This window comes from Aquarana catesbeiana, linkage group LG04 (assembly GCF_042186555.1).
Source record: "Aquarana catesbeiana isolate 2022-GZ linkage group LG04, ASM4218655v1, whole genome shotgun sequence".
Taxonomy (NCBI): domain Eukaryota; kingdom Metazoa; phylum Chordata; class Amphibia; order Anura; family Ranidae; genus Aquarana; species Aquarana catesbeiana.
The window spans coordinates 1,018,377-1,043,934 of NC_133327.1; the positions used below are offsets into that span (position 1 = coordinate 1,018,377).

Consider the following 25,558-nt stretch of genomic DNA (forward strand, 5'->3'; position numbering starts at 1 on the left):
GGCAATGACAGGTGGCACAGATGGGCAATGACAGGTGGCACTGATAGAGCATTGCTGGGCAGATCTGGGCATATCATGGACATAATAGTGCCAATCAGTGCCCATTTGTGGGCACTGATTGGCACAGATTGGGCACATGTGGATGGCCATGGGGTACATACCTGGCCATCCACGTTGCCCCTTCCCTGGTGGTCCTAGTGGCATCCCTGGTAGTCCAGTGGGGTGATCTGAGGGGGGGCTGCGCTGATAAACAATCAGCGCAGACCCCCCCTGCCAGGAGAGCCGCCGATCGGCTCTCCTCTACTTGCGTCTGTCAGACGCGAGTGAGGAAGAGCCGATCAACGGCTCTTCCTATTGACAGCGTGATCAGCCGTGATTGGACACGGCTGATCACGTGGTAAAGAGCCTCCGCCGGAGTCTTTTTACCAAGATCAGTGTAGCGGTGTGTCAGACTGACACACCGCTCCACCGATCGCCGCAATGCGCGCCCCCGGGGGCGCGCTGCGGCATGTTATCCTGCTGGACGTCATATGACGTCCAGTCAGGATAACACAACCACTTCCCGGACGTCAATCCGCTATAGGGCGGGCGGGAAGTGGTTAAACTAGGCGATGGGGGGGAGGGTCCAGAGACAGTGATAGCCAGCGCGGAAGATATTGCAGAGGGTAGTATTGGGGGCATTAGTGGTAGGTTAACCAAAGCACAAAAACACAAGGTGAGTATAGTAGCAAGTCCTAGTTGCAATCTTGAAACACCCAATACGAGGACAATATGCGACCGGTCTAAACTATGTGGCATGTTCACCAATGCCAGGAGCATGGCGGACAAGATGGGTGAACTAGAGATACTGTTGTACAAGGAGGATTTGGATTTTGTGGGAATTTCAGAGACCTGGTTCAACAGCTCTCATGATTGGCTGGCAAACATTCAAGGGTATACCCTATACCGCAAGGATAGAGAGGGTAAAAAAGGGGGAGGGGTATGCCTATATATCAAGAATAATGTACAAGTGAATGTGAGAGATGACATCACTGAGGGAGCTAGGGAGGAGGTGGAATCCTTATGGGTAGAGCTCCAAAGGGATGAAGCTAAGGGGAAAATAATACTGGGAGTATGCTATAGGCCCCCTAACCTGAGGGAGGAAGTGGAGACGGATCTCCTATCACAAATTGGATTAGCAGCAAGGATGGGAAGTGTTATCATAATGGGGGATTTTAATTATCCAGACATAGACTGGGCGGAGGGAACCGCCCATTCATTTAAGGCTCGCCAGTTCCTTAATGTCTTGCAGGACAATTTTATGGGTCAGATGGTAGACGCACCAACTAGAAATAAAACATTACTGGATCTACTGATTACCAACAATACAGACCTGATCACAGATGTGGAAATACGGGGCAATTTAGGTAACAGCGATCACAGGTCAATTAGTTTCAGTATAAATCACACAAATAGGAAACATGGAGGGAACACAAAGACACTGAATTTCAAAAGAGCCAACTTCCCTAAACTACAAACCTTGCTAAAAGGCATAAATTGGGATAAAATATTAGGAACAAAGAATACGGAGGAGAGATGGGTTTGCTTTAAGAGCATATTAAATAAGGGCATTAGCCAATGTATCCCATTGGGTAATAAATTTAAAAGAGCGAACAGAAATCCTGGATGGCTTAACTCCAATGTAAAAATGCATATAAAAGCAAAGGAGAAGGCCTTCAAAAAATACAAGGTTGAGGGATCATCCTCAGCATTCAGACTTTATAAAGAATGCAATAAGAAATGTAAGGGTGCAATTAGGACGGCTAAGATAGAACATGAAAGACACATAGCGGAGGAGAGCAAAAAAATCCCAAGAAATTCTTTAAGTATGTAAACAGTAAAAAAGGGAGGACAGACCATATTGGCCCCATAAAGAATGAGGAAGGACATCTGGTTACAAAGGATGGGGAGATGGCAAAGGTATTGAATTTATTCTTCTCCTCAGTATTCACGAGTGAATCGGGGGGCTTCAGTAACCAAAACTGCAGTGTTTATCCTCATGACACAACACAGGAAGCACCTACATGGTTAACAGAGGGTGGAATTAAAATTAGACTTGAGAAACTTAACATTAATAAATCACCGGGACCAGATGGCTTGCATCCGAGGGTACTTAGGGAACTCAGTCAGGTGATTGCCAGACCGTTGTTCCTAATTTTTACAGACAGTCTATTGACTGGAATGGTACCAGCTGATTGGAAAAATGCCAATGTAGCACCAATATTTAAAAAGGGCCCAAAAAACATCCCTGGGAATTACAGACCAGTTAGCCTAACATCAATAGTATGTAAACTCTTGGAGGGGATGATAAGGGACTATATACAAGATTTTAGTAATAAGAATGATATCATTAGCAGTAATCAGCATGGATTCATGAAGAATTGTTCTTGCCAAACCAATCTATTAACCTTCTATGAGGAGGTGAGTTGCCATCTAGATAAAGGAAGGCCCGTAGACGTGGTGTATCTGCATTTTGCAAAAGCATTTGACACAGTTCCCCATAAACGTTTACTGTACAAAATAAGGTGCGTTGGTATGGACCATAGGGTGAGTACATGGATTGAAAACTGGCTACAAGGGCGTGTTCAGAGGGTGGTGATAAATGGGGAGTACTCAGAATGGTCAGGGGTGGGTAGTGGGGTTCCCCAGGGTTCTGTGCTGGGACCAATCCTATTTAATTTGTTCATAAACGATCTGGAGGATGGGATAAACAGTTCAATCTCTGTATTTGCAGACGATACTAAGCTAAGCAGGGCAATAACTTCTCCGCAGGATGTGGAAATCTTGCAAAAAGACCTGAACAAATTAATGGGGTGGGCGACTACATGGCAAATGAGGTTCAATGTAGAAAAATGTAAAATAATGCATTTGGGTGGCAATCTATACACTGGGGGGAGAACCTCTGGGGGAATCTAGGATGGAAAAGGACCTGGGGGTCCTAGTAGATGATAGGCTCAGCAATGGCATGCAATGCCAAGCTGCTGCTAATAAAGCAAACAGAATATTGGCATGCATTAAAAGGGGATCAACTCCAGAGATAAAACGATAATTCTCCCACTCTACAAGACTCTGGTCCGGCCGCACCTGGAGTATGCTGTCCAGTTCTGGGCACCAGTCCTCAGGAGGGATGTACTGGAAATGGAGCGAGTACAAAGAAGGGCAACAAAGCTAATAAAGGGTCTGGAGGATCTTAGTTATGAGGAAAGGTTGCGAGCTCTGAACTTATTCTCTCTGGAGAAGAGACACTTGAGAGGGGATATGATTTCAATTTACAAATACTGTACTGGTGACCCCACAATAGGGATAAAACTTTTTCGCAGAAGAGAGTTTAATAAGACTCGTGGCCACTCATTACAATTAGAAGAAAAGAGGTTTAACCTTAAACTACGTAGAAGGTTCTTTACTGTAAGAGCGGCAAGGATGTGGAATTCCCTTTCACAGGCGGTGGTCTCAGCGGGGAGCATTGATAGCTTCAAGAAACTATTAGATAATCACCTGAATGACCGCAACATACAGGGATATGTAATGAAATACTGACACATAATCACACACATAGGTTGGACTTGATGGACTTGTGTCTTTTTTCAACCTCACCTACTATGTAACTATGTAACTATGTAATGGGTAGGGGTACGCTGTACCCCATACTCATTCACATATGGTGGGGGGCCGGGATCTGGGGAACCCCTTATTAAAGGGGGCTCCCGGATTCCGATAAGCCCCCCGCCCGCAGACCCCGACAACCAACAGCCAGGGTTGTCGGGAAGAGGCCCTTGTCCTCATCAACATGGGGACAAGGTGCTTTGGAGTGGGGGGGCCACAGGGAGCCCCCCCTCCCCCAAAGCACCCACCCCCATGTTGAGGGCATGAGGCCTGGTACACCTCACAAGGGGGGGCCCGCTCGTCCCCACCCCCTTTCCTGACCGGCCGGGCTGCGTGCTCGGATAAGGGTCTGGTATGGATTTTGGGGGGGACTGTAGGCGTAGGGGATCCCCTTAAAATCCATACCAGACCTAAGGGCCTGGTATGCCCCCAGAGGGGTATTCCCTCTCGCGCTCGCCGCAATAGGAAAATTTGTTTTTCCTATTGCAGCCAGCGCGAGATGTGCAGTACCCTGTCGCCGAGAACCAGCGCGATGGGTTCGCGCTGGAAACATTCTCGCGGGCAGGTACTGTAGTTTGTACAAAAGTCCGATGCTTTTGTGTACACACGATCGGACTTTGCTCCATTGGACTTTTGTTGCCGGAAAGTTTGTCCGTTTGCACAGCCAACAAAAGTCCGATGGAAACAGAAAAAGTTTGTCCGATGGAGCATATACACGGTCGGATGTTGCTCCAAAACAGCTAATTTGCATGTTTGTTGTCAAAAAGTCCGATCGTGTGTACGGGCCTTTACACAAAGTCATAGTTATTTATACTGCAGCATTACAATCATGCGGGCCAGTTGCTGGTGTCCTAATAACTGATGACATAATAGGTTGATAAGAAGGACATCAGGCAATTGAGGACGTCCTTGTTTGCCCCTTTCCACCAGCACGGGGGTCATATTAGGCCCCTTTCACACTTGTGCGACTTGTCCTGTGACTTGGGACTGCAAAGTCGCATGACAAGTTGTACTCCATGCCACATCAGTGCTCATCTGTGCCACATCCATGCTACATCCATGCCACATCAGTACTCATCAATGCCATATCCATGCCACATCAGTACTCATCCGTGCCACATCCATGCCACATCAGTACTCATCTGTGCCGCATCAGTGATCATCCATGCCACATCCGCGATCATCTGTGCCACATCCATACCACATCAGTACTCATCCGTGCCACATCAGTCATCATCCATGCCACATCCGCAATCATCCGTGCCACATCCATGCCACATCAGTACTCATCCGTGCCACATCAGTCATCATCCATGCCACATCCGCAATCATCCGTGCCACATCCATGCCACATCAGTACTCATCCGTGCCACATCAGTGATCATCCGTACCACATATTTTCTTTAATAATAATAATAGTAAACAGGTTCCCTAGTAAGGGTGGGTTATATTTTCTTTAATAATAATAATAACAATAATTGACAGGTTCTCTAGTAAGGACTGGGTTATATTTTCTTTAATAATAATAATAATAATAATAATAATAAACAGGTTCTCTAGTAAGGAATGGGTTATATTTTCTTTAATAATAATAATAATAATAACAATAATTGACAGGTCCTCTAGTAAGGAATGGGTTATATTTTCTTTATTATTAATAATAATAATAATAATAATAATAATAGACAGGTCCTCTAGTAAGGAATGGGTTATATTTTCTTTATTAATAATAATAATAATAATAAAAATAATAATAATAGACAGGTTCTCTAGTAAGGAGTGGGTTATATTTTCTTTAATAACAATAATAATAATAATAATAATAATAATAATAATAATAATCATAGACAGGTTCTCTAGTAAGGAATGGGTTATAATTTCTTTAATAACAATAATAATAATAATAATAATCATAGACAGGTTCTCTAGTAAGGAATGGGTTATATTTTCTTTATTAATAATAATAATAATAATAATAATAATAATTATAAAAATAATAATCATAGACAGGTTCTCTAGTAAGGAGTGGATTATATTTTCTTTATTATTAATAATAATAATAATAATAGGTTCTCTAGTAAGGAATGGGTTATATTTTCTTTATTATTAATAATAATAATAATAATAATAATAATAATAATAATAATAAAAATAATAATCATAGACAGGTTCTCTAGTAAGGAGTGGGTTCTATTTTCTTTATTAATAATAATAATAATAATAATAGACAGGTTCTCTAGTAAGGAATGGGTTATATTTTCTTTATTAAGAAGCTTCATCTGTGCAATGCTATAGACTGATAGATTGCCGGATTGCAGCGCTGCACTGAAATCGCTCCTACACACCCTCCACCCTGCCTGATATCTTATAACAGGGATACATTGTTATCATCACACTTTATATAAGTGATACAATGAGTAGTGATCCTCTATAATAGCAATTCTTTATAACTGTGATAATATTATTAATAGATTCAAATACAGATACATTGTAATACATTATACTACTGACAGATTCAAGTACACATTGTAATAGTGAAAAATTAGAGTAGAGACCCTTTAGAATGCAGATACGATATAACAGAGACACCATATACTAGTGATAGATTGAAATGGTGACAGTCTCACTCCTCCTGTTTTTTTTTTTTTTTTTAATAATTAAAATTTTATTCATTTATATGATACATAATACATTAACATTCATACAACATACTATACCCCTACTTCAACCCAAAATCCAATAACGAGACATCAATTACCCCATGTATCCCATTTAACCAGGGTAGAAAGGAAAAAAAAAAAAAACTTTTCCCCTTCTCTTTCTCTTCCCTCTCTCCCTTTCCCTTAACCATCTTCCTCTTTGTTAAATCTCCATCCACCCCTATCCTTATATTACTCCAACTCCCTCTCCCCTACATACAAACGTGATTAACAATATTATAAGTTATAAGTGATTTCCCAAAACTATAACACAGAGAAAAAAAAAAAAAAAGTTCCCAAAGCGTGTATTCATATTTATTTAAAATTAGTGATTTCCCCCTTATTCTAATTTGTATCGTGAACGCCTAAAATTCGTAATTGCATAATTTGTGCATATGTGAGAGAGAGCAAAAAAAAAAAAAAAAAAACACTTTTTCCCCTTTCCTCCCTTCCCCTTCCCTTTCCTTTCCCCTCCCTTCCTTAATCTACTGTGATTCTTCCCCTCTCATCTTTAATATCACTTTACTCAACTCCTCCCCCCGTGTCCAAACGTGCTTAACTAAATTTATAAAGTAGGTTTCCCCTTCCTTCAATACGTGTCATAGATCACTATAAACCATAATCAATAAATTGTGCCTTCTTCCTTCCCCCCTTTCTTTAGTATTGATTTACCTCTATTCTTCTGATTTCACGGTGCACTCCTCCTGTTGTAATCTCTACGACATAAAATAAATACTAAGTAAAAAAGAGAAAGGCTCTTCTTTGTTATGTCAGTATCAGGTGGGTGGAGCTGGGAACTCCGGTACAGAGAAATCACTAACAAAAATTCCCAGCTCACTTACCAGCCAGCCTGCAACAAACTGAATTGTCCTGTCTAACTGACTACTGTGTTCTTCACCTATAGCAGCCCCCTTTCCCTTTCCCATAAGGCAAACAGGCGTACCAGTACTCAGTTGCCCCCCTTGCAGGTGGACAAGGAGAGTGCCATAGCCAAAACCCCGGATGCTGGAATGAGTTAGCAATCCTAACTCTCTCATGTTGAGTCTCCTGAGTTGGAGCACATATGTAATAACAGATAGATTAAGGGCAGGTTACACATGTATTTGCAAATGTGTGCAAACTAACCCCCTTGTTTTTAACGTGAACTGTTAGACAGGACAATTACGTTTTTGCAGGCTGGCTGGTGCGTGAGCTCGGAATTTTTGTTTTTTGTTTTTGACATGCATCGCCCTTCCATGTGTTCCTTGCTGCAAAGGCCAATTATAGGTGGGGGCAGTTACATAGTAGGTGAGGTTGAAAAAAGATACAAGTCCATCAAGTCCAACCTATGTGTGTGATTATATGTCAGTATTACATTGTATAACCCTGTATGTTGCGGTCGTTCAGGTGCTTATCTAATATTCCCTTCCACCGCCTGTGGAAGGGAATTCCACATCCTAACCGCTCAAAGAACCCTCTATGCAGTTTAATAAGGTTAAACCTCTTTTCTTCTAATTTTAGTGAATGGCCGTGTGTCTTATTAAATTCCCTTCCGCAGAAAAGTTTTATCCCTATTGTGGGGTCTCCATTGAAATCATTGAAATCATATCCCCTCTTTAACGTCTCTTCTCCAGAGAGAATAAGTTCAGCGCTCGCAACCTTTCCTCATAACTAAGATCCTCCAGACCCTTTATTAGCTTTGTTGCCCTTCTTTGTACTCGCTCCATTTCCAGTACATCCTTCCTGAGGACTGGTGCCCAGAACTGGACAGCATACTCTAGGTGCGGCCGGACCAGAAATAGAAAAAAATGTATAGCTGGATAGCCGCACTCCAAATATTCACCTTTATTGAAAACATTTTTTTAAATCAAGGCATCAAGGGTAAGTACAGACTAACTGCACAGCCGCTGACATGTTTCACACCAGACACGGTGCTTAGTCATAGCTAGAGTGCAGAATATACATACAGAGATATATACACATCCAAGTAATTAAACAAATAGAAAAAGCATGTATGTCATAAATAACAATATGGAAAGCACCTGTGAGCATGCAGAGTCCAAAGTTTAACCATTAAGCAGATGGAGAGAATCCTCCCCACCTGCTGAAGGTTCACATATTGAAAATGCATGTAGTAAAAAACATGAACACTCTTATATTCGGGAAAAAAGAGACACCGGTGCAACCTAAAAAGTAAAAAGACATAACACATAAAAAATGTCCTATGTAATATGTGTGGTCTAGCCTCAGCGATTTTTTGGGGCGATGTTGACGCTTTACAGCGGTGAATAGTAAACGTGGAAGATTCTAGCAACCTTAAGTTTGTCACTGTACAATTATATGGACATGAATTATTATAGAGGAAGGACCTTATTATCTTTAGCGGATCAGATATCTTTGAGCTACATGCACCAGCATTGAGACAGGGGGGAGAGATGTTTCTGTCTCTTCTCTCGTTGTGTATGTGTTGGTGCATGGAAGTTTTTTATTACATAGGACATTTTTTATGTGTTATGTTTTTATGTGTTATGTCTTTTTTCTTTTTAGGTTGCACCGGTGTCTCTTTTTTCCCGAATATAAGATTGTTCATGTTTTTTACTACATGCATTTTCAATATATGAATCTTCAGCAGGTGGGGAGGATTCTCTCCATCTGCTTAATGGTTAAACTTTGGACTCTGGATGCTCACAGGTGCTTTCCATATTGTTATTTATGACATACATGCTTTTTCTATTTGTCTAATTACTTGGATGTGTATATACCAGGGCTTTTTTTCAGAGAATAGGTGCAGGAACTCAACCACACCCGCCATATACACATACCTACCAAATGGCATCAAATAGTAACTCTTCCCTCTGCATACAACCCCCTCCCTCCACTGCCCTCATCTTCTCCCCCCTCCTTAAAAGCTCCACCATCTGTCATATGTCTTACCTTTGTTGCAATATTAAGCTGAAGCACCTATCCGGCTGTAGTACCTCCCAGCATACTATACTATACTACAGTCACTTGCAGGGGAGATTATGCAGTAGGAGCATCAACAACTGGTCACCAGGGAAAAAATGGAGACCACAGAGGGTGCAGCCTACTACCCACCCTCTCCTGCCCATGACTGTACTGAACCCTGGGCACCTGTTCTGTATCTCCCTTGTCCCTGTCCAGCACTCAGTGGGATCTGTGCAGGAGATCTGACCTGTGGGAGCTACTGGGATATAAGCTATCACTTGTAAATGCAGAAGCTGGACTTCAGTGTTACCAAGTGATAGTGGTGAGCAGGGAGCAGAAGACCTGAGCCAGAGGTGGTGGAACTGAGTTCCCTCTAGTTCCTGCTGAAAAAAAGCCAGTGGGGCAAAAAAGTATTTAGTCAGCCACCAATTGTGCAAGTTCTCCCACTTAAAAAGATGAGAGAGGCCTGTAATTGTCATCATAGGTATACCTCAACTATGAGAGACAAAATGTGGAAACAATTCCAGACAATCACATTGTCTGATTTTTGAAAGAATTTATTTGCAAATTATGGTGGAAAATAAGTATTTGGTCACCTACAAACAAGCAAGATTTCTGGCTCTCACAGACCTGTATCTTCTTCTTTAAGAGGCTCCTCTGTCCTCCACTCATTACCTGTATTAATGGCACCTGTTTGAACTTGTTATCAGTATAAAAGACACCTGTCCACAACCTCAAACAGTCACACTCCAAACTCCACTATGGTGAAGACCAAAGAGCTGTCGAAGGACACCAGAAACAAAATTGTAGACCTGCACCAGGCTGGGAAGACTGAATCTGCAATAGGCAAGCAGCTTGGTGTGAAGAAATCAACTGTGGGAGCAATAATTAGAAAATGGAAGACATACAAGACCACTGATAATCTCCCTCGATCTGGGGCTCCACGCAAGATCTTACCCCGTGGGGTCATAATGATCAATGTGAGTGAGCAAAAATCCCAGACAACCCATACATATCACAACTACTTTGTGCATCCAGGTGGATTATATTGTGTTTTTTTTCTAGACAATTTGGGCTTTAATTCGGTGGTAAATGGTAGGGGTGCAACGGATCGTCATCGATCCGTGATCCGTACGGATCAACCTCCGTGGATCGGGACACCCGCAATCCACGGAGTGCTCTGTGGCCTCGGCCATAGGAAAGGCCGCGGCTTTGGCCTAGCTCCGGAGCGGTGGCCATCTTGGTACACCCGGCGGCCGTTTAGCACGTGATCGCTCCGTCGAATGACAGAGCGATCACTTGTAACAAGCCGGTTCCTCTCTCCCCTCTGTGTACTGATCTGTACAGTGGAGGGGAGAGATCGGATGTCAGAAATGCCCTGCCAATACTCTGCAATTCCCTGCTGCAATGCCCTGCCAATACTCTGCAATGCCCTGCTGCAATACTCTGCAATGCCTGCTGCAATACTCTTCCATACCCAGACAATACTCTTCCATACCCTGCCAATACTCCGCAATACTCTTCCATACCCTGCCAATACTCTGCAATACTCTGCCATACCCTGCCAATAGTCTGCCATACCCTGCCAATAGTCTGCCATACCCTGCCAATACTCTGCCATACCCTGCCAATACCCTGCCAATACTCTGCCAATACCCCGCCAATACTCTGCCAATACCCTGCCAATACTCTGCCAATACTCTGCCAATATACCTTGCCAATATACCCGCCAATACCCTGCCAATACCCTGACATTACTCTGCCAATATACCCGCCAATTTACCCTGCCAATATACCTGCCAATACCCTGCCAATACTCTGCCAATACTCTGCAAATACTCTGCCACACCCTGCCAATAGGGAGATTGTGGATATTACAGTGGGGGAGATTTTATTTTTTGTTGATCCGAAAATGATCCGAACCGTGACTCCTGATCTGAGGAATGATCCGAACCGTGAGTTTTTTGATCCGTTGCACCTCTAGCAAATGGTAATGGATATCGCCTGCATTTTTTTCTTATCAAAGGAAAACTGCCCCAAAATAGTAAAAAACTTAGCTGTATATTTCTTGTTACTGCCATAACATACCACCAAAGAACCAGCCAAAATAAACTCTCCTTCTCCTGACGATCACAGCGATAACACATGTGTATGTTAGCTGTTGTTTGTATCCATAGTACAGCCTAGAAGCAATAAATAGTGCGCATTTTGCTTTTTTGGGGTTTTTTTGTCCTTCCTAAAATATACTGACATTGACACTGATGAAAATTAAAGAAAAAAAATCCTGCCCAAAATATACTGACCCTGACCTTTGAGCCTGACATTTGACCCTTGCTTGACCCAACCACTAACCCTGGCACTAACCTAAATCAAACCTTCATCTAGGTATTTTTTCTTTTGTTTTCATTTTATTTTTTATCTTTTTACACAAACTTTTTTTTTCTCCTCTCTGCGAAAGAGAAAGATACACTGTATCTATCCTCTCCAGTCACAGAGAGAGAAAGACAGGGGCAGGCTTCACAGTGACTGATCACTGTGATAGCCAATCAGAGGCTACCACAGCGATCAGGTGACCTGGAATTGGGAGTTCCAAGTTCCGATCATTAGTACGGGGCCCGGAGCTCACGGTGAGACCCCAGTCTCTGTGCTGGGAGGTCACCGTGTGGCACGCTCCCAGCACAAAGGGAGATATGTATATATACGGCCCCACAGAAAAAAGCCCAGGGCAGTGAGGCCGCATATATGTGTTAGGTCGGCAGATAGGGGTTAAGATATTGATATACATGAATGCCGCACACCCAACACAGCATAGAGGGGCTCAGTGAAGATGGCGGTGAAGGTGTGGAGGTGGCGGAGGGGGTCACACATATAGAAGGAGATCTGCCTCTCCTCACAGTCCAAATATATCCGGACTCGACTACCTGGAATATTGTCAAGGAGCTCGATTTCTTGCCCGCAATGTACTGCTGTATACGTTTTACCCCTCCTGGACAAACCCCAGGACACATAATTATATCCGATCAAGGAGTTATCCCCATCCCTGTTTATGCTGTCATAACACATCCCAATTCCCCAGTTATTGGAGCTCTGGACATCTACTTCCCAGTAATGTCTCCCTTTGGAGAAACTCTGTCTGCTTAAAACTTGACAATAAGTTTTAAATCTCTTCCCAGTATCTGGACGATAGTAGTTACCTGACCTGTATGCAGTTTTCTTATCAACTGAGATACATACACCACTATTAGCTGTGTCCTCATCCAATAATAAGTCAGCTTTCTGTATATAGATCCCTCCAGTAACCCCAATAATACCAGTTATTATATCAGACATGCCTGTGCGGAACATAAGTGAGGCCCCAGCCAAATCCAGATCCCCTCCATTATGGAGGAGTTTATCATGTCTCTCTCTGTCATCATCATCTCCATCCTCAGTATCACACAAGTCACTTGTGTCTGGTTCCTGTAGGACGGTCAATGGATCCATCGTGGCACACAGCTCCTCTAAGGGATGAATCCTTCTGGACAGCTCCTCCATCTTTAATTCCAACTGCTGGATCAGACCATTTACTGGGCTTATGATGCGCTCTGCCGACCCAGAGATCACACTCAGAACTTTCTTCTCCAGGTCTTCCAGACATTTCCTGAGATTTTGGATCGGGGCAGTGACTCTCTCTGCTTCTTCTTCTGCTTTGCCTTGTACTCTTCCCCTGTGTTCCTGCAGACTCCGGACTCTTTCTTCTGTCTTCTCTCCCTTAGTAATCATTTTCTGAAGATTATTTATCAGTTTCTTCTTCTTCTTTATAAAGGCTTCTTGTAGAGTTTCCACCTGGTGTCCTCGATGTTCTCCAGTTAAACTGCAGGTGATGCAGATACAGGCAGAGTCCTCAGTGCAGCAATACTCCAGGATCTTATTGTGGACTGAGCATTTCCTGTTCTCCGGGGTGGTGGTGGGGTCACATAAGACGTGTTCTGGTGACTTGCTGTGGACTCTCAGATGGTCATCACATAGAGAAGCTTCACAATGCAGGCAGGATTTCACAGCAGGTACGGAGGTGTGAATACAGTAAGTACAGGAGATGCCGGACTTCTCTGAATCTGGTGAAGCAGACAGGAAACGCTGTGTGATGTTACGCAGAAATAAATTGCTGTGTAGTGAAGGTCGCTCCTGGAACTCTTTCCTGCACTGAGGACAGGAATAACCTCCAGACTCCTCCTGTGTATCAAACACATGGTCAATGCAGACCAGGCAGAAGTTGTGTCCACATTTCAAGTTTACAGGATCCGTATAAATGTTCAGACAGATGGAACAATCCAGCTCCGCTCTCAGATCTGCAGATGCCATCGCTAACAGGAGAGAGGGAAATGAACATCAAAGTTACTTATTATCCAAAACAAGTTTTTTCAGTTATGGAATTTCCTCACCAAGTGAGGCTAAAGCCTCATACACACGATTGGACTTTGTACAAACTTTCCCGTGGATTTCTGTACAAAAGGCGTTGGCCGTGAACTTGTTAAGCATACACACGGCAGGACTTTTTAGGCAACAAACACGAACGTAGTGACGTTTCATCGTACTGACGACACTTCAAAAGAGGACGTTGAATTCTCTGGCGCCACCCTTTGGGCAACTTCTGCATTGTTGTCTGATCTTTTGCATTGGTTCTAAGCATGCGTGTTTGTACTTTGTACTAAAGTCCAATGGTTTTGTGTACACACGATCGGATTTGCCGACATCGGACTTTTGTTGCCGCCAAGTTTGTCTGTTCGCACAGCCAACATTTGTCCGATGAAAACCGAAAAAGTTTGTCCTATGGAGCGTACACACGGCCAAATGTTGCCTTAAAACAGCTAATTTGCATGTTTGTTGTCAAAAAGTCCGATCGTGTGTATGGGCCTTAAGAGTGTGTCCAGTGCTAGCACATAAAATTAAAGGTCACAAACGCAGCTGAAACAGAACTGAAAAAAAAAACCTCAATAATCTCCATTAAAAAAACGAAGAAAAAAAATGGAAATTCAACCAGGACTGGTTCTCTTTAACCACTTAGTGTCTGGGATTTTTTTCTTTACATTCTTTATTTAGAAGTTTTAAGAACAAACAGACAGTGGTGCATAGTCGTACAAAAAATAGGGCAATCCAGGTATACTACAGCACAGTCATAAGAAACCTGAGCTAAACTATCAACACTGAGATAGCAAGGCTACAGCTAAGTCAACCCATGAATGTCACAAAAGCTGAAATATCAGGAAAGGAGCTCAGAGAGAGGTCTACAGTACCTGGACCATAGGTGTGCGCACAGGGTGTGCCTGATGTGCCTGGGCACACCCTAATCACCTAGTGCACATTAACATTATCGCTCTGTGTGGCAGCAGGGAGATCAATGTGCAATGGCCATATATATATATATATATATATATATATATATATATATATATATATATATGTAGACACACACATATACACACGCATGTGTGTTTGAGCTTTGGGGTGCACACCCTAATTCAAAAGGCTGCGAACACCAATGACCTGGACCGATGGTGGTGAGCGGGCACCTGCCCAGATCAATAGTGTACTGTTTGCTGAGCGAGCTGGTTGCAGATTGCTGGTGGGGCTTGTAGTTTCATGGAGTTATTATTGCATTACCCTTATAGTTAAGAGGGAAGAGTTACAGAAGTGCTCTTTCCTCATTACAACTAAAGAAATAGTCATCAGCATAACCATCACTCTACAGTTTGTTTTCTTTATGTTTCCCACTTGGATTACAAACAACTGCAGTTCAAATTAACAGGCTAGCTGAAGAAAAGAACTGAAGATAAGGAACTTTTGTCACCCTTCGCCAAGCATCAGGATTTCACTTTATATTCTGAACTTTGAATTGCAGCCTAGGGGGAGCTCTTGAGCATAAGGATATACACATACATTGCATTGTTCTGTGTTATGTGAATGTAATGTGCTGCGGTTTGGTGTGTGCATTGAGGTTTGAGGGGAAAGGTGTTTAATATAAGTTTTGGTAATATTGAGCGCTTATCCCACTGTGTACCTGTCTGCATACATCCTTTGCGGTAACTATTGGATCTACAAGTTTTAAGTCTAAATTGAGTGTTATAAATTGTCACTTATTGTTTACGCCTAATCGTATTGTTTTTCATATTCCACATCTACTACAGTAAATTACTTAAGTGATTCAGTAACTGTGTGTGGTTCTCATTGATAACATCACCTTGCAAAATGGAACCTGAGGTGTCAGAGGTAAGAGAGGGTCTGCAGAGTCGGGATGGCCAGTGGGGTATAGAGTCAATCAGCAACTCCTATGGGGGTATCGCTACATAAACAAAGACGGGAGACAGAAGGAGTCTCAGAAATGGAAATAGAGAATAGAGTGGACACAAAGCTATAAAAGCAAGACAGCACAAGAAATTGGGGAGAAAAAAAAGGTTCCACGAGAACTTCGCCATATTCCCTGGAACATATAAAGAGAGACCAGTAGAGACCATTTGCATCTGAATTGTTCCTCTTTGGCTTTCAGCATGGCTGTAATGTTCCATAGAATGATTATCGGCTATGCTGGCAAACCACAGCGAGAGTGTCGAGGACGATTCCTATTTCCATAGTGCTGTTAGGAGACCAGAGAGGTGCAGCAGATACTTGGCTTGGTCTACGCCTAAGTCAAAGTCAGTTAGATGCTTTATGGTCTCCATGACTTGTTACCAGAAGCTTTCTAGTTTCTTACAGGTCCAGAAAATATCGAGGTTGGTGCTTGTAGGCAGGTGCAGTCTGTTTGTTCCACTGTAGGTGGCGCTCAACTGAGTGGTACCACAGCCTGGAGAGGAAGTCCAGAGGAAACATGGTTTCTTTACTCTATGGTTTCCTGGGTCAATGGAGCAGCATTCCAGTTGGCTACTGTCAGAGAATGCCTACCAGAAGTTTGGCTTTTAGAAATCAGCATAGACAAAGATTGGCAAACAGAAATGCGCAGAATTCTCAGCAGAATGGTGACCAGGGGCACATGCCCACAGGAATGTGCACGGGCACGTGCACACGAGAACGGGCACGCACTCAATGCATCTTGGCACCAGAGGGACTATTTAAAGGGGCTCCTGCTCATGCTCCAGTGCTGACTGGTCTGTCAGCTGTTCACTGTGTCCTGCTATTACTCTGCTTGTTCCCCTGTTGCTGACTCGGCTTGCTTTTGACCTGAACTTGGATCCTGCTTCTGCTCTGTCACCAGTCCCTGACCCCGGCTCCGTTCTTGACCTCGTCTCTGTCTTATGACTCGGTACCATACTTGCGTTTGCCACACCCTTATTACTGTTTTCATAGAGTGTGTGAGAATCAAAGACCTCTGTATAGTGCAGAAGACCTCTGTATAGTGCATTTCTCAATAATTCAAAGGACCCCAGCGATGCAGCCTCCAGCACCACCGAGGCGTTTGTATCGTCAGAGATCACCCAATTATGTGCGTGGGTAAGTAGAGCTGCAAAGAAATTTTTTTTTAAGATCTGGACAGGCCAGTCCCCCTTCTGTCCAGGGTCTACGTAGAACTGATTTGCTAAACCTGGGAGTTTTAGATTTCCATAGGAATGAAGAGATGATATTATCTAATTGTGTAAAAAATGGGGGTATCCATATTGGAGTGTATCTTATAACATAAAGAAAAATAGGGCCATATGTCTATTTAAAGTGTTACTACACCCAGGACCCTGCATTCACTATATCTGGTCTCCCACAGTACACAGAACATGGAAATGCAATTACTTTAGTAAATATAAACTGCTAAATACCTTTTCTCACCAGCAGTATATATTGTAGCCAGGGCTGCTGTTAGGAATCACGGGGCCCCATACAGCCTACCTGACAGGGCCCCTCTGGCCGAAAGAGACTGAGGACCTATCAGTCCCTTTCTCTACAGCCTCATCTGCAGAGATAAATGAACAGGAAATGCTCTGAGCCCTCCTGCTCATTCACAAACTGAAGCACAGTAAACACAGTTTACTGTGCTTCAGTGATTAATGGACACAGGAGTGATTGGTACCAATTGCTCACTGTGTTCATTCAGGAAAGGAGGGGGCCAGTAAATGACATATGAACTGATGGTGGCCAGGCCCAGTACAGGAGGGCTGGCTGTACTTCCTTATTCAGCTGCCCTGACTGTAGCAGGCTTGTGACTTCTATCAGTGTCTGCTTAAAGCTTGTAGGAGGAGTTTTCATTCTCCCACGATTGTCCTTTGAGGATGCATGGCCCCTGAACTTCTGTCTGGACAGTGCTGATTGGCCCTGTGATGATCGCATTCACTCTCTCAAGAAAAAAAAAACTCTCTAGCAATACACATCAAACTGAGCATGTGCAGCCTGTCCCCTAGCCTCTGTACTATCCAGAGATGTATTGGGGCCTTTTTACACAATGCAGAGGATTAACCCCTTAGGTTATACAGAGAGTATAACAAGCATGCTTTACTGCATATACAGACTGATTTTACTGTTGTGGGTTTAGTAACACTTTAAGCTCCTGCCCCTGGGTTTTGACGTGCATTTTGTGTGTGGCTGGTGTAGGGAGAGAGACCCCGCTTGTCAGGGACCACAACTAGCAGTAGGGAAAGGTTCCTGATGAGGAGGGGAAGGTTAGGGCTTTGTTGATCAGGAAAGAAGTCTCCCCTCTTGGGACCAGACCGACCAGGCTGCACTTTACCATCTAGACCAGGGGTCTCAAACTGGCGGCCCTCCAGCTGTTGCGAAACTACAAGTCCCATGAGGCATTGCAAGGCATGATGGTACTTGTAGTTTCGGAACAGCTGGAGAGCCGCCAGTTTGAGACCCCTGATCTAGGCAGTAGCATCTGTGACTACATTGAACTGTGAGTTATTTCTCTAAGTGGCGCTCTCCCACTAAGGTGTTTGTAACGTTGGCTCTCTACTTAATACAGATTTCAAGTTTTGCTGCAACTGGACTCTGCGTATTCACTGCCCGCACCACTGCTCCACCTCCCGACATGCCCTCTGCTTCCTTGCATCTCCAACAAGTACCCACTGCTATGGACGAGTAATGGGCAAAGTACAGAACGTGTTTCCTCTGTTCAGGAGCGAATGTACATCCTAGATCTCTTTTCCACTTCGGTAGAAAGGGGGGGGGGCAGGTACAAGGAGCCTGGAGAAGCAACTTGTAGGCAACCGAGACCGTATGAGAGGAGGGCCCGGGTTCCCGACAAAGGGGTAGTAGAACTCTTCAAGCTCCCGTGCCGAAGATAGTGAATGACCTGTTGAAGTTGCCGAGCATCTAGTGGAGGATCAAACATAGATCACTAGTCAGAGGCCATATTCAGACCAGTAGCGAAGTCATGAAGGCAGAAGGTGCCTCATTGAAGTAGTTGTTGGAAACTTTTGTCCATTAGGCCTGAGGGGGAATGCTGGGTTACCAATCACCAGGAAGGACCTAGGGATTTTAGCATTTGTAGTAGGGGGGATTGCCTTGGTGAAGTACCTTAAGAGTTGCACATATTAGGGGGTGATTCTTAAGGGTGCCCAAGAACTGTGATTCTATCCATGGTAGGCATTGTGGGATAGTGGGATATCGGTACAAAACTGTTCCAGGGCTTGCGTCCAATAGCCCTAAACCAGGCAATCACCCTGGAGAGATGAAGCGCGTAAAAGTATCTAAGGGGGTTTCGGGAACACCACCCCCCATGTATTATGGCAAAGTAGGAATAAGACAAGTGGGAGTTCACCAAAACAAAGCGTATGAACCTGCTCCAAACTGTTTTAAAAAAAGATTGGGTAATAGAAATGGGCAAGGCCTTGATTAGATATAAGAGGCTGGGCATGATATTCATCTTAAGGATAGCCATCCTGAATATTCAGGAATATTATATTCAAGAATATTTAGAAAACGTGAACTGATCAGGTTTATAACCAACTGCACAGGATGCAGGACCTAAGCTTGTGTGTGGGGGATGCCAAATCTGTTTCCACATAGTTTATTTAAAATGTAAGTTTTTTGCAACAGGTTGAATACATATCAGTGTTTTTCCAATTTGAGTTTATGGTTTTCCCATTAACCACATAATAAACAAACCTCTGTCCCCTCTGGAAGACCAGTTGGCAAGAGGAGACATTCCATAATCACTCTGTGATCCACCATTGTGCCGCTTCTTGTTCTGTTATTCAGCTGAAAGTTCACTTCTCCCCCTCCTGCTGGCTTTCAGCTGCTGCAGGAAATTATAGCTGAACGGTTATAGTAAATGCTGCCCCGCCAACCCTGCTGTCCCTGTTCCTCTTTCTGCCCGGGCTAACCCCCCCCCCCCACTCTCCTGGTGCCCCAACCCCCCCTTGATTTTTCACCAAAGCCCCCCCCAACAGGGCTGCTAAAAAAATTAAAATTGTAAAAAAATAATAAAAAATAAAAAAAACTACTCCCACCATCCACTGCCCTACTCACACCATCCTCTGCCAGCGGCAAAACCACCAGGGTCGCAAAGGTCGCATCTGCAACTGGGCCCTGTCGTTTTGCCACTATGCAGGATAGGGGGCTGCTGCAGAACATGTTAAAGGGCCCCCCTGTGGGACCATAATAAACAGCCCCGCAACGGCAGTAAAGAGCCCCAGGAACAGTGGGAAGAGCCCTGGGACCAGAGGAAACTGCCCCAGGACCAAGGGTTTCTTGTACAGGGGACCTGAAGGTTCTAGTTATGCCTCTGGTTAACAGTAATGATTGTAAGATTCCGCAACGCACTGAAACATAGCACACTTTGTCTAGTTAGATATTAAGTAAAAAATTGCATTTTTCTGTCTGGGGCATGTCTATGTTTATTCCATTGTTGAGAAGGCAATCATTGATGGGGTAATCTAGTGTTCTAAAGGTGATCAATGGTAGGGTAATCTAGTGTTCTAAAGATGATCAATGGTAGGATAATCTAGTGTTTGGAGTTGATCACTGGTGGGGTAATTTGGTGGAGGTGATTACTGGTGGACTAATCTGGTGTTCTGAAGGTAATTACTGATACAGTAATTTGGTGCTATGAAAATTATCACTGGTGGGTTGTTCTGAAGGTGATTCCTTATGGGGTAACCTGGTGTTTCTAGAGATGATGTCTGCCTTGATGATCTGATGTTATAAAGGTGATCCCTGGTAGGTGAATCTGCTGTTTTGGCTGTGATCCCTGGTGAGGTATTCTAGTGTTCTCAAAATGATCCCTGGTGGGGTAATATGGCGTTCTCTAGGTGATTCCTTGTGGAGAAATCTGTCACATAAGACATGTTAGGGTGACCTGCTGTGGACACTCAGATGGTTATAACATAGCGAAGCTTCACAATACAGGCAGGATTTCACAGCAGGTACAGAGGAGCTAATACAGTAAGTACAGAAGATGCCGGACTTCTCTGCATCTGGTGAAACAGCCAGGAAACGCTGTGTGATGTTACGCAGAAATAAATTGCTGTGTAGTGGAGGTCGCTCCTGGAACTCTTCCCTGCACTGAGGACAGGAATAACCTTCAGACTCCTCCTGTGTATCAAGCACACGGTCGATGCAGACCTGGCAGAAGTTGTGTCCACATTTCAGGTTTACAGGATCTGTATAAATATTCAAACAGATGGAACAATCCAGCTTCGTTATCTCAGATCTGAGGACGTCATCGATGACTGCAAACAGAGAAATGAATATAAAACGTATTATTCAAAACCAGTGTTTCAAGTTTGGGAATCTCCTTCTCAGGGTGAGGCTAAGAATGTGTTCAGTGCTAGCAGAAAGAAAATTAAAGGCCACAAACACAGCTGAAACAGAACTGGAAAAAAAATCCAATGATCCCACCTCAAAAACAAGGAAAATAATGGAAACTCAGCCAGGACTGGTTCTTTTTAACTACTTTGCGCCTTGGCTCATTTTTTCTAGAAAATGACTTGCCCCCCCTCCAAACAATTATACATTTTCTGAAATGAGAGGTCCTAAAGAGTAAAATGGTCGTACGACATTTGCGCAATTTTTTTTTATCATACACGTATTTCAGGGGGGGAATATGTTAAAATGAATTTTAGTGCACACATACAGTAATACCTAATTTTTTGGTAAAATATAAAAGATTGGGTTGCATTGAATAAATAGATACCAAATATGTCAAGCCTTAAAATGGCATATGCCTGTGAAATGGCAAAGACATTATGGTACCCAAAATCATCTATAGGTGATTTTTCAAAACCTTTACATTTTACAATTAACTGTGAATGTTGGCCCCAGAATTATTAACCTCACTCCAACATTTGTGGTGATACCTCACAAGTGTGGTGCACATGGTGTTTACATACTGTATCTCACAAAAGTGAGTACACTCCTCACATTTTTGTAAATATTTTATTATATCTTTTCATGTGACAACACTGAAGAAATGATACTTTGTTACAATGTAAAGTAGTGAGTGTACAGCTTGTATAACAGTGTAAATTTGCTGTCCCCTCAAAATAACTCAACACACAGCCATTAATGACAAAACCGTTGACAACAAAAGTGAGTACACCCCTAAGTGAAAATGTCCAAATTGGTCCAAAAGTGTCAACATTTTGTGTGGCCACCATTATTTTCCAGCACTGTCTTAACCCTCTTGGGCATGCAGTTCACCAGAGCTTCACAGGTTGTCACTGGAGTCCTCTTCCCCTCCTCCATGACGACATCACAGAGCTGATGGATGTTAGAGACCTTGCGCTCCTCCACCTTCAGTTTGAGGATGTCCCACAGATGCTCAATAGGGTTTAGGTCTGGAGACATGCTTGGTGAGTCCATCACCTTTACCCTCAGCTTCTTTAGCAAGGCAGTGGTCATCTTGGAGGTGTGTTCATTTAGATCAAGGGGGCCACAATAAATGGTTTTACTTACCCGTTGCTCCCTCGGAATGACCTAGACAATTCCATATGTCCTACATTTTTCCATGATATGACCAAGACTTTTCCATGATATAAACAGTGATATAGACATTTCCATGATGTGCCTGATGATCTAGATTTTTCTATGATATAACCTAGATTTTTCAATGATAGGACAAATGACCTAGACTTTTCCATGATTGGACAAATGACCTAGACTTTTCCATGATTGGACAAATGACCTAGACTTTTCCATGATTGAATAAATGACCTAGAGTTTTCCATGTTTAAACAAATGACCTGGACTTTTCCATAAAATGACCAATGAACTAAACATTTCCATGATATGACCGATCACCTAGACTTTTCTATGATATTACCTAGACTATTCCATGATATGACCAGTCATCTAGACTTTTCTGTGATGTGACTAATGACTTAGACATCTCCATTATATGACCAGTGACCTAGACTTTTACTTTTGGCAATATAATGTATTTTCAGAAAAAGGAGGGAATAATATCACAAATTGGTAGCCAGGTTTTAAAAATTTGTGCATCCATAATCAAAGATCGATGTGTGTGCATACTCCTGCCACACACACTATAACCTGTGCTCAGCGTTTAGGGCTACTTATACTACTGTGCTGTGGTAACACACATGTTATTGCAACGTACAGCATCCCATGCTACATGCATTCAGTGGTGGCGTTTTCTGAAGTGCTGAGTAGCTTCCGCCCGGCCATATTAATATATACTACAGGAGCCGGGCGGAAGCTACTCGGCGCTTCAGATTTGATTAACACCTGACCTGAGTTAGATGTCACTTCCTGTTTCTTTCTCCCATTGCGCCCGAGAGAGGAAACAGGAAGAATGCCGTTCTATCGCCGCTGCCAGTGTGAAGGAGACACCGCTGGAGAGGAGACAGCAAGGTAAGTACCGGGACGGGGGGGTTTGAAGTGACAGAGGCTGCATTTAATGGGACACAGGCAGGCTGCATTTGGGGGGGCAGAGGCTACATTTGGGGGGGACAAAGGCTGCGTTTGGGGGGACAGAGGCTGCATTTGGGGGGCAGAGGCTACATTTGGGGGGGACAGAGGCTGCATTTGGGGGGGGCAGAGGCTGTATTTGAGGGGGGACAGTGGCTGCATTTGGGGGGGACAGAGGCTGCATTTGGGGGGGACAGAGGCTGCATTTTGGGGGGACAGAGGCTGCATTTTGGGGGGGGACAGAGGCTGCATTTGGGGGGGACAGAGGCTGCATTGGGGGGGGACAGAGCCTGCATTTGGGGGGACAGAGGCTGCATTGGGGGGGACAGAGGCTGCATTTAATGGGACACAGGCATGCTGCATTTAATGGGACACAGGCATGCTGCATTTTGGGGGGGGGACAGAGGCTGCATTTGGGGGGGGACAGAGGCTGTATTTGGGGGGGACAGAGGCTGCATATGGAGGGGGGACAGAGGCTGCATTGGGGGGGACAGAGGCTGCATTTGGGGGGGACAGAGGCTGCATTTGGGGGGGCAGAGGCTGCATTTGGGGGGACAGAGGCTGCATTGGGGGGGACAGAGGCTGCATTTGATCTGACAGAGGCTGCATTTGATGTGACAGAGGCTGCATTTGATGTGACACAGGCTGCATGTTAGGAGGGACTCGGCTGGGGGCACCTGATGTAAGGACGGACTGCTGGGGACGCCTGATGGCATCTGGTTGTAGGCTACGTGGCTAGTGACACGCTCAGGGCTCCCACTGAATTCTGCATTATGGTGAGTTGAATGATTTCATTTTATATTACATTGTAATAATAGAAATAATGCGCTTCAATCATCCTGACACCATAACAACCATGGTGCCGGGATGATTGAAGTGCTAACACAAGGTGTTTGGAGTATCTTTATCTGCTGATTGTTAAACTTTCTAGAATACACATATTTCTATTGTTGTGTAGGATCTGGACCTGCTGTCCCTCTCTTCCTCCTTCCTTTGTTCATCTCAGACGCTAACCACACCACCTTAGAGCCACGCCCACTATTTCACTGAAACCACACCCATTTTCACCATGTGGGAGGGGTCAAAAAGGAAGGGCGGGGTCTGGCGCCCCTGCATCCTAAAACTTCACCAGCCGCCACTGCATGCATTGCTGGGAGCAATGCCATTCATTTTGATTGGAGACTCAACACACTAAGGTTAGGTTCAGACCTTTGCTTGATGGGAATGCATGCAAAATCGCACACAGAAGTTAATTGTTAATGGCATCTGCAAACACGCATGTTTTTGTTCCTGCCAGACCAGGTGGGGCCCCAGCACGCATTTTTGGAAAAGAGTCAGGGACTTCTTTTCTGTGTTTCTCATGCATAAGGCAACCCATTGAAATGAGTAGGCTACCCTAACCAGGATGCTCTGTAATGTGCTGAAAATGCGCAGAAACACGTGCACTCGAACACACCTGTATAGGTTTGAACCAAGCCTAAGACAACCAAACCAAGACAAACACCTGCACAGCGCAATGCTACAAGACGCAGTGGTGTTTATTTACTAAAGGCAAATAGACTGTGCACTTTGCAAAATGTAGTTGTCCTCTGTGAGTGCAGTTGCTCCAAAGTTTAGTAAATGAGGTAAAGCTTCACTTTGCAAAGAGTACCCAAACACGTGCAAGGAAAATACTGTTAAGGAAATGATTAAGAGCTCCAATCGAGCTCAAGGTTATCTGCTGCTGTCTCTAATTTGAAAAGTGTTGATATGCATGCATATAAAAGTAAACACACTGAGACACGCTCAGTTTCGTTACTGTTACACTTCTAATTTATTCAAGGCGGTGTTAATGTTTTATACACACAAATACGTCATTGCTATGTCAGTCTAATAGGTACATCTCATTGGTCAAGATAGAAAAGAAGATGGATAATTTTCATAACGAGGTTTGGCTCTCTTTGTTCTTATCTCCAGTTCCGCGTTCTTCTGATGTGTGGGATGTAGGGGGTACACGCCATTTTGAGAAAATATAGGAACAGAGCAAATCTGTATACTTATATAATGAGTAAGGAGAAAAATATGTATGCACATAAGAAAATAGACATTTTCAGATTACTATTATTATTATCTACATCACATTCCTTCACAATCCCCCCTAAAATGACTATTTTCTCTTTTCTGTCCCTAATACTAAAGGTCCTACTTTTTAGCCTGGCCCTTCTCCTCAGCAACTCTTTTAGGCTGTATATAGAATTGGGCAGCAACTGTTCACTTCCCTCCTCGATACAGCTGGAGAGGTGCAGTCAGGCGCTATCTATCCCTATAACCCTATAGGATTGTGAGATTATGGACAGGGAGTGACTGTAGAGGAGTGAAGGGTTTGTCATCTTCCATCATAAGGAGGTCCTCTTCTTCTTGGTGGAGAAATGTAGGTGTGCTATTGTCTACAGCCTTGCTCATTAACTTTTTTACAAAAGGTAGAA

General features: G+C 43.7%; 1 protein-coding gene across 1 annotated transcript; it reads right to left on the reverse strand.

Annotated features, from left to right (window-relative positions):
* Positions 1–8,880: 8,880 nt before the first annotated feature.
* Positions 8,881–13,841, reverse strand: LOC141138973 (E3 ubiquitin/ISG15 ligase TRIM25-like). Its single transcript, XM_073624709.1, has one exon. The coding sequence runs from the start codon at positions 13,605–13,607 to the stop codon at positions 12,033–12,035; it is 1,575 nt and encodes a 524-aa protein (XP_073480810.1). The 5' UTR covers positions 13,608–13,841; the 3' UTR covers positions 8,881–12,032.
* Between the last annotated feature and the right edge of the window lie 11,717 nt (positions 13,842–25,558).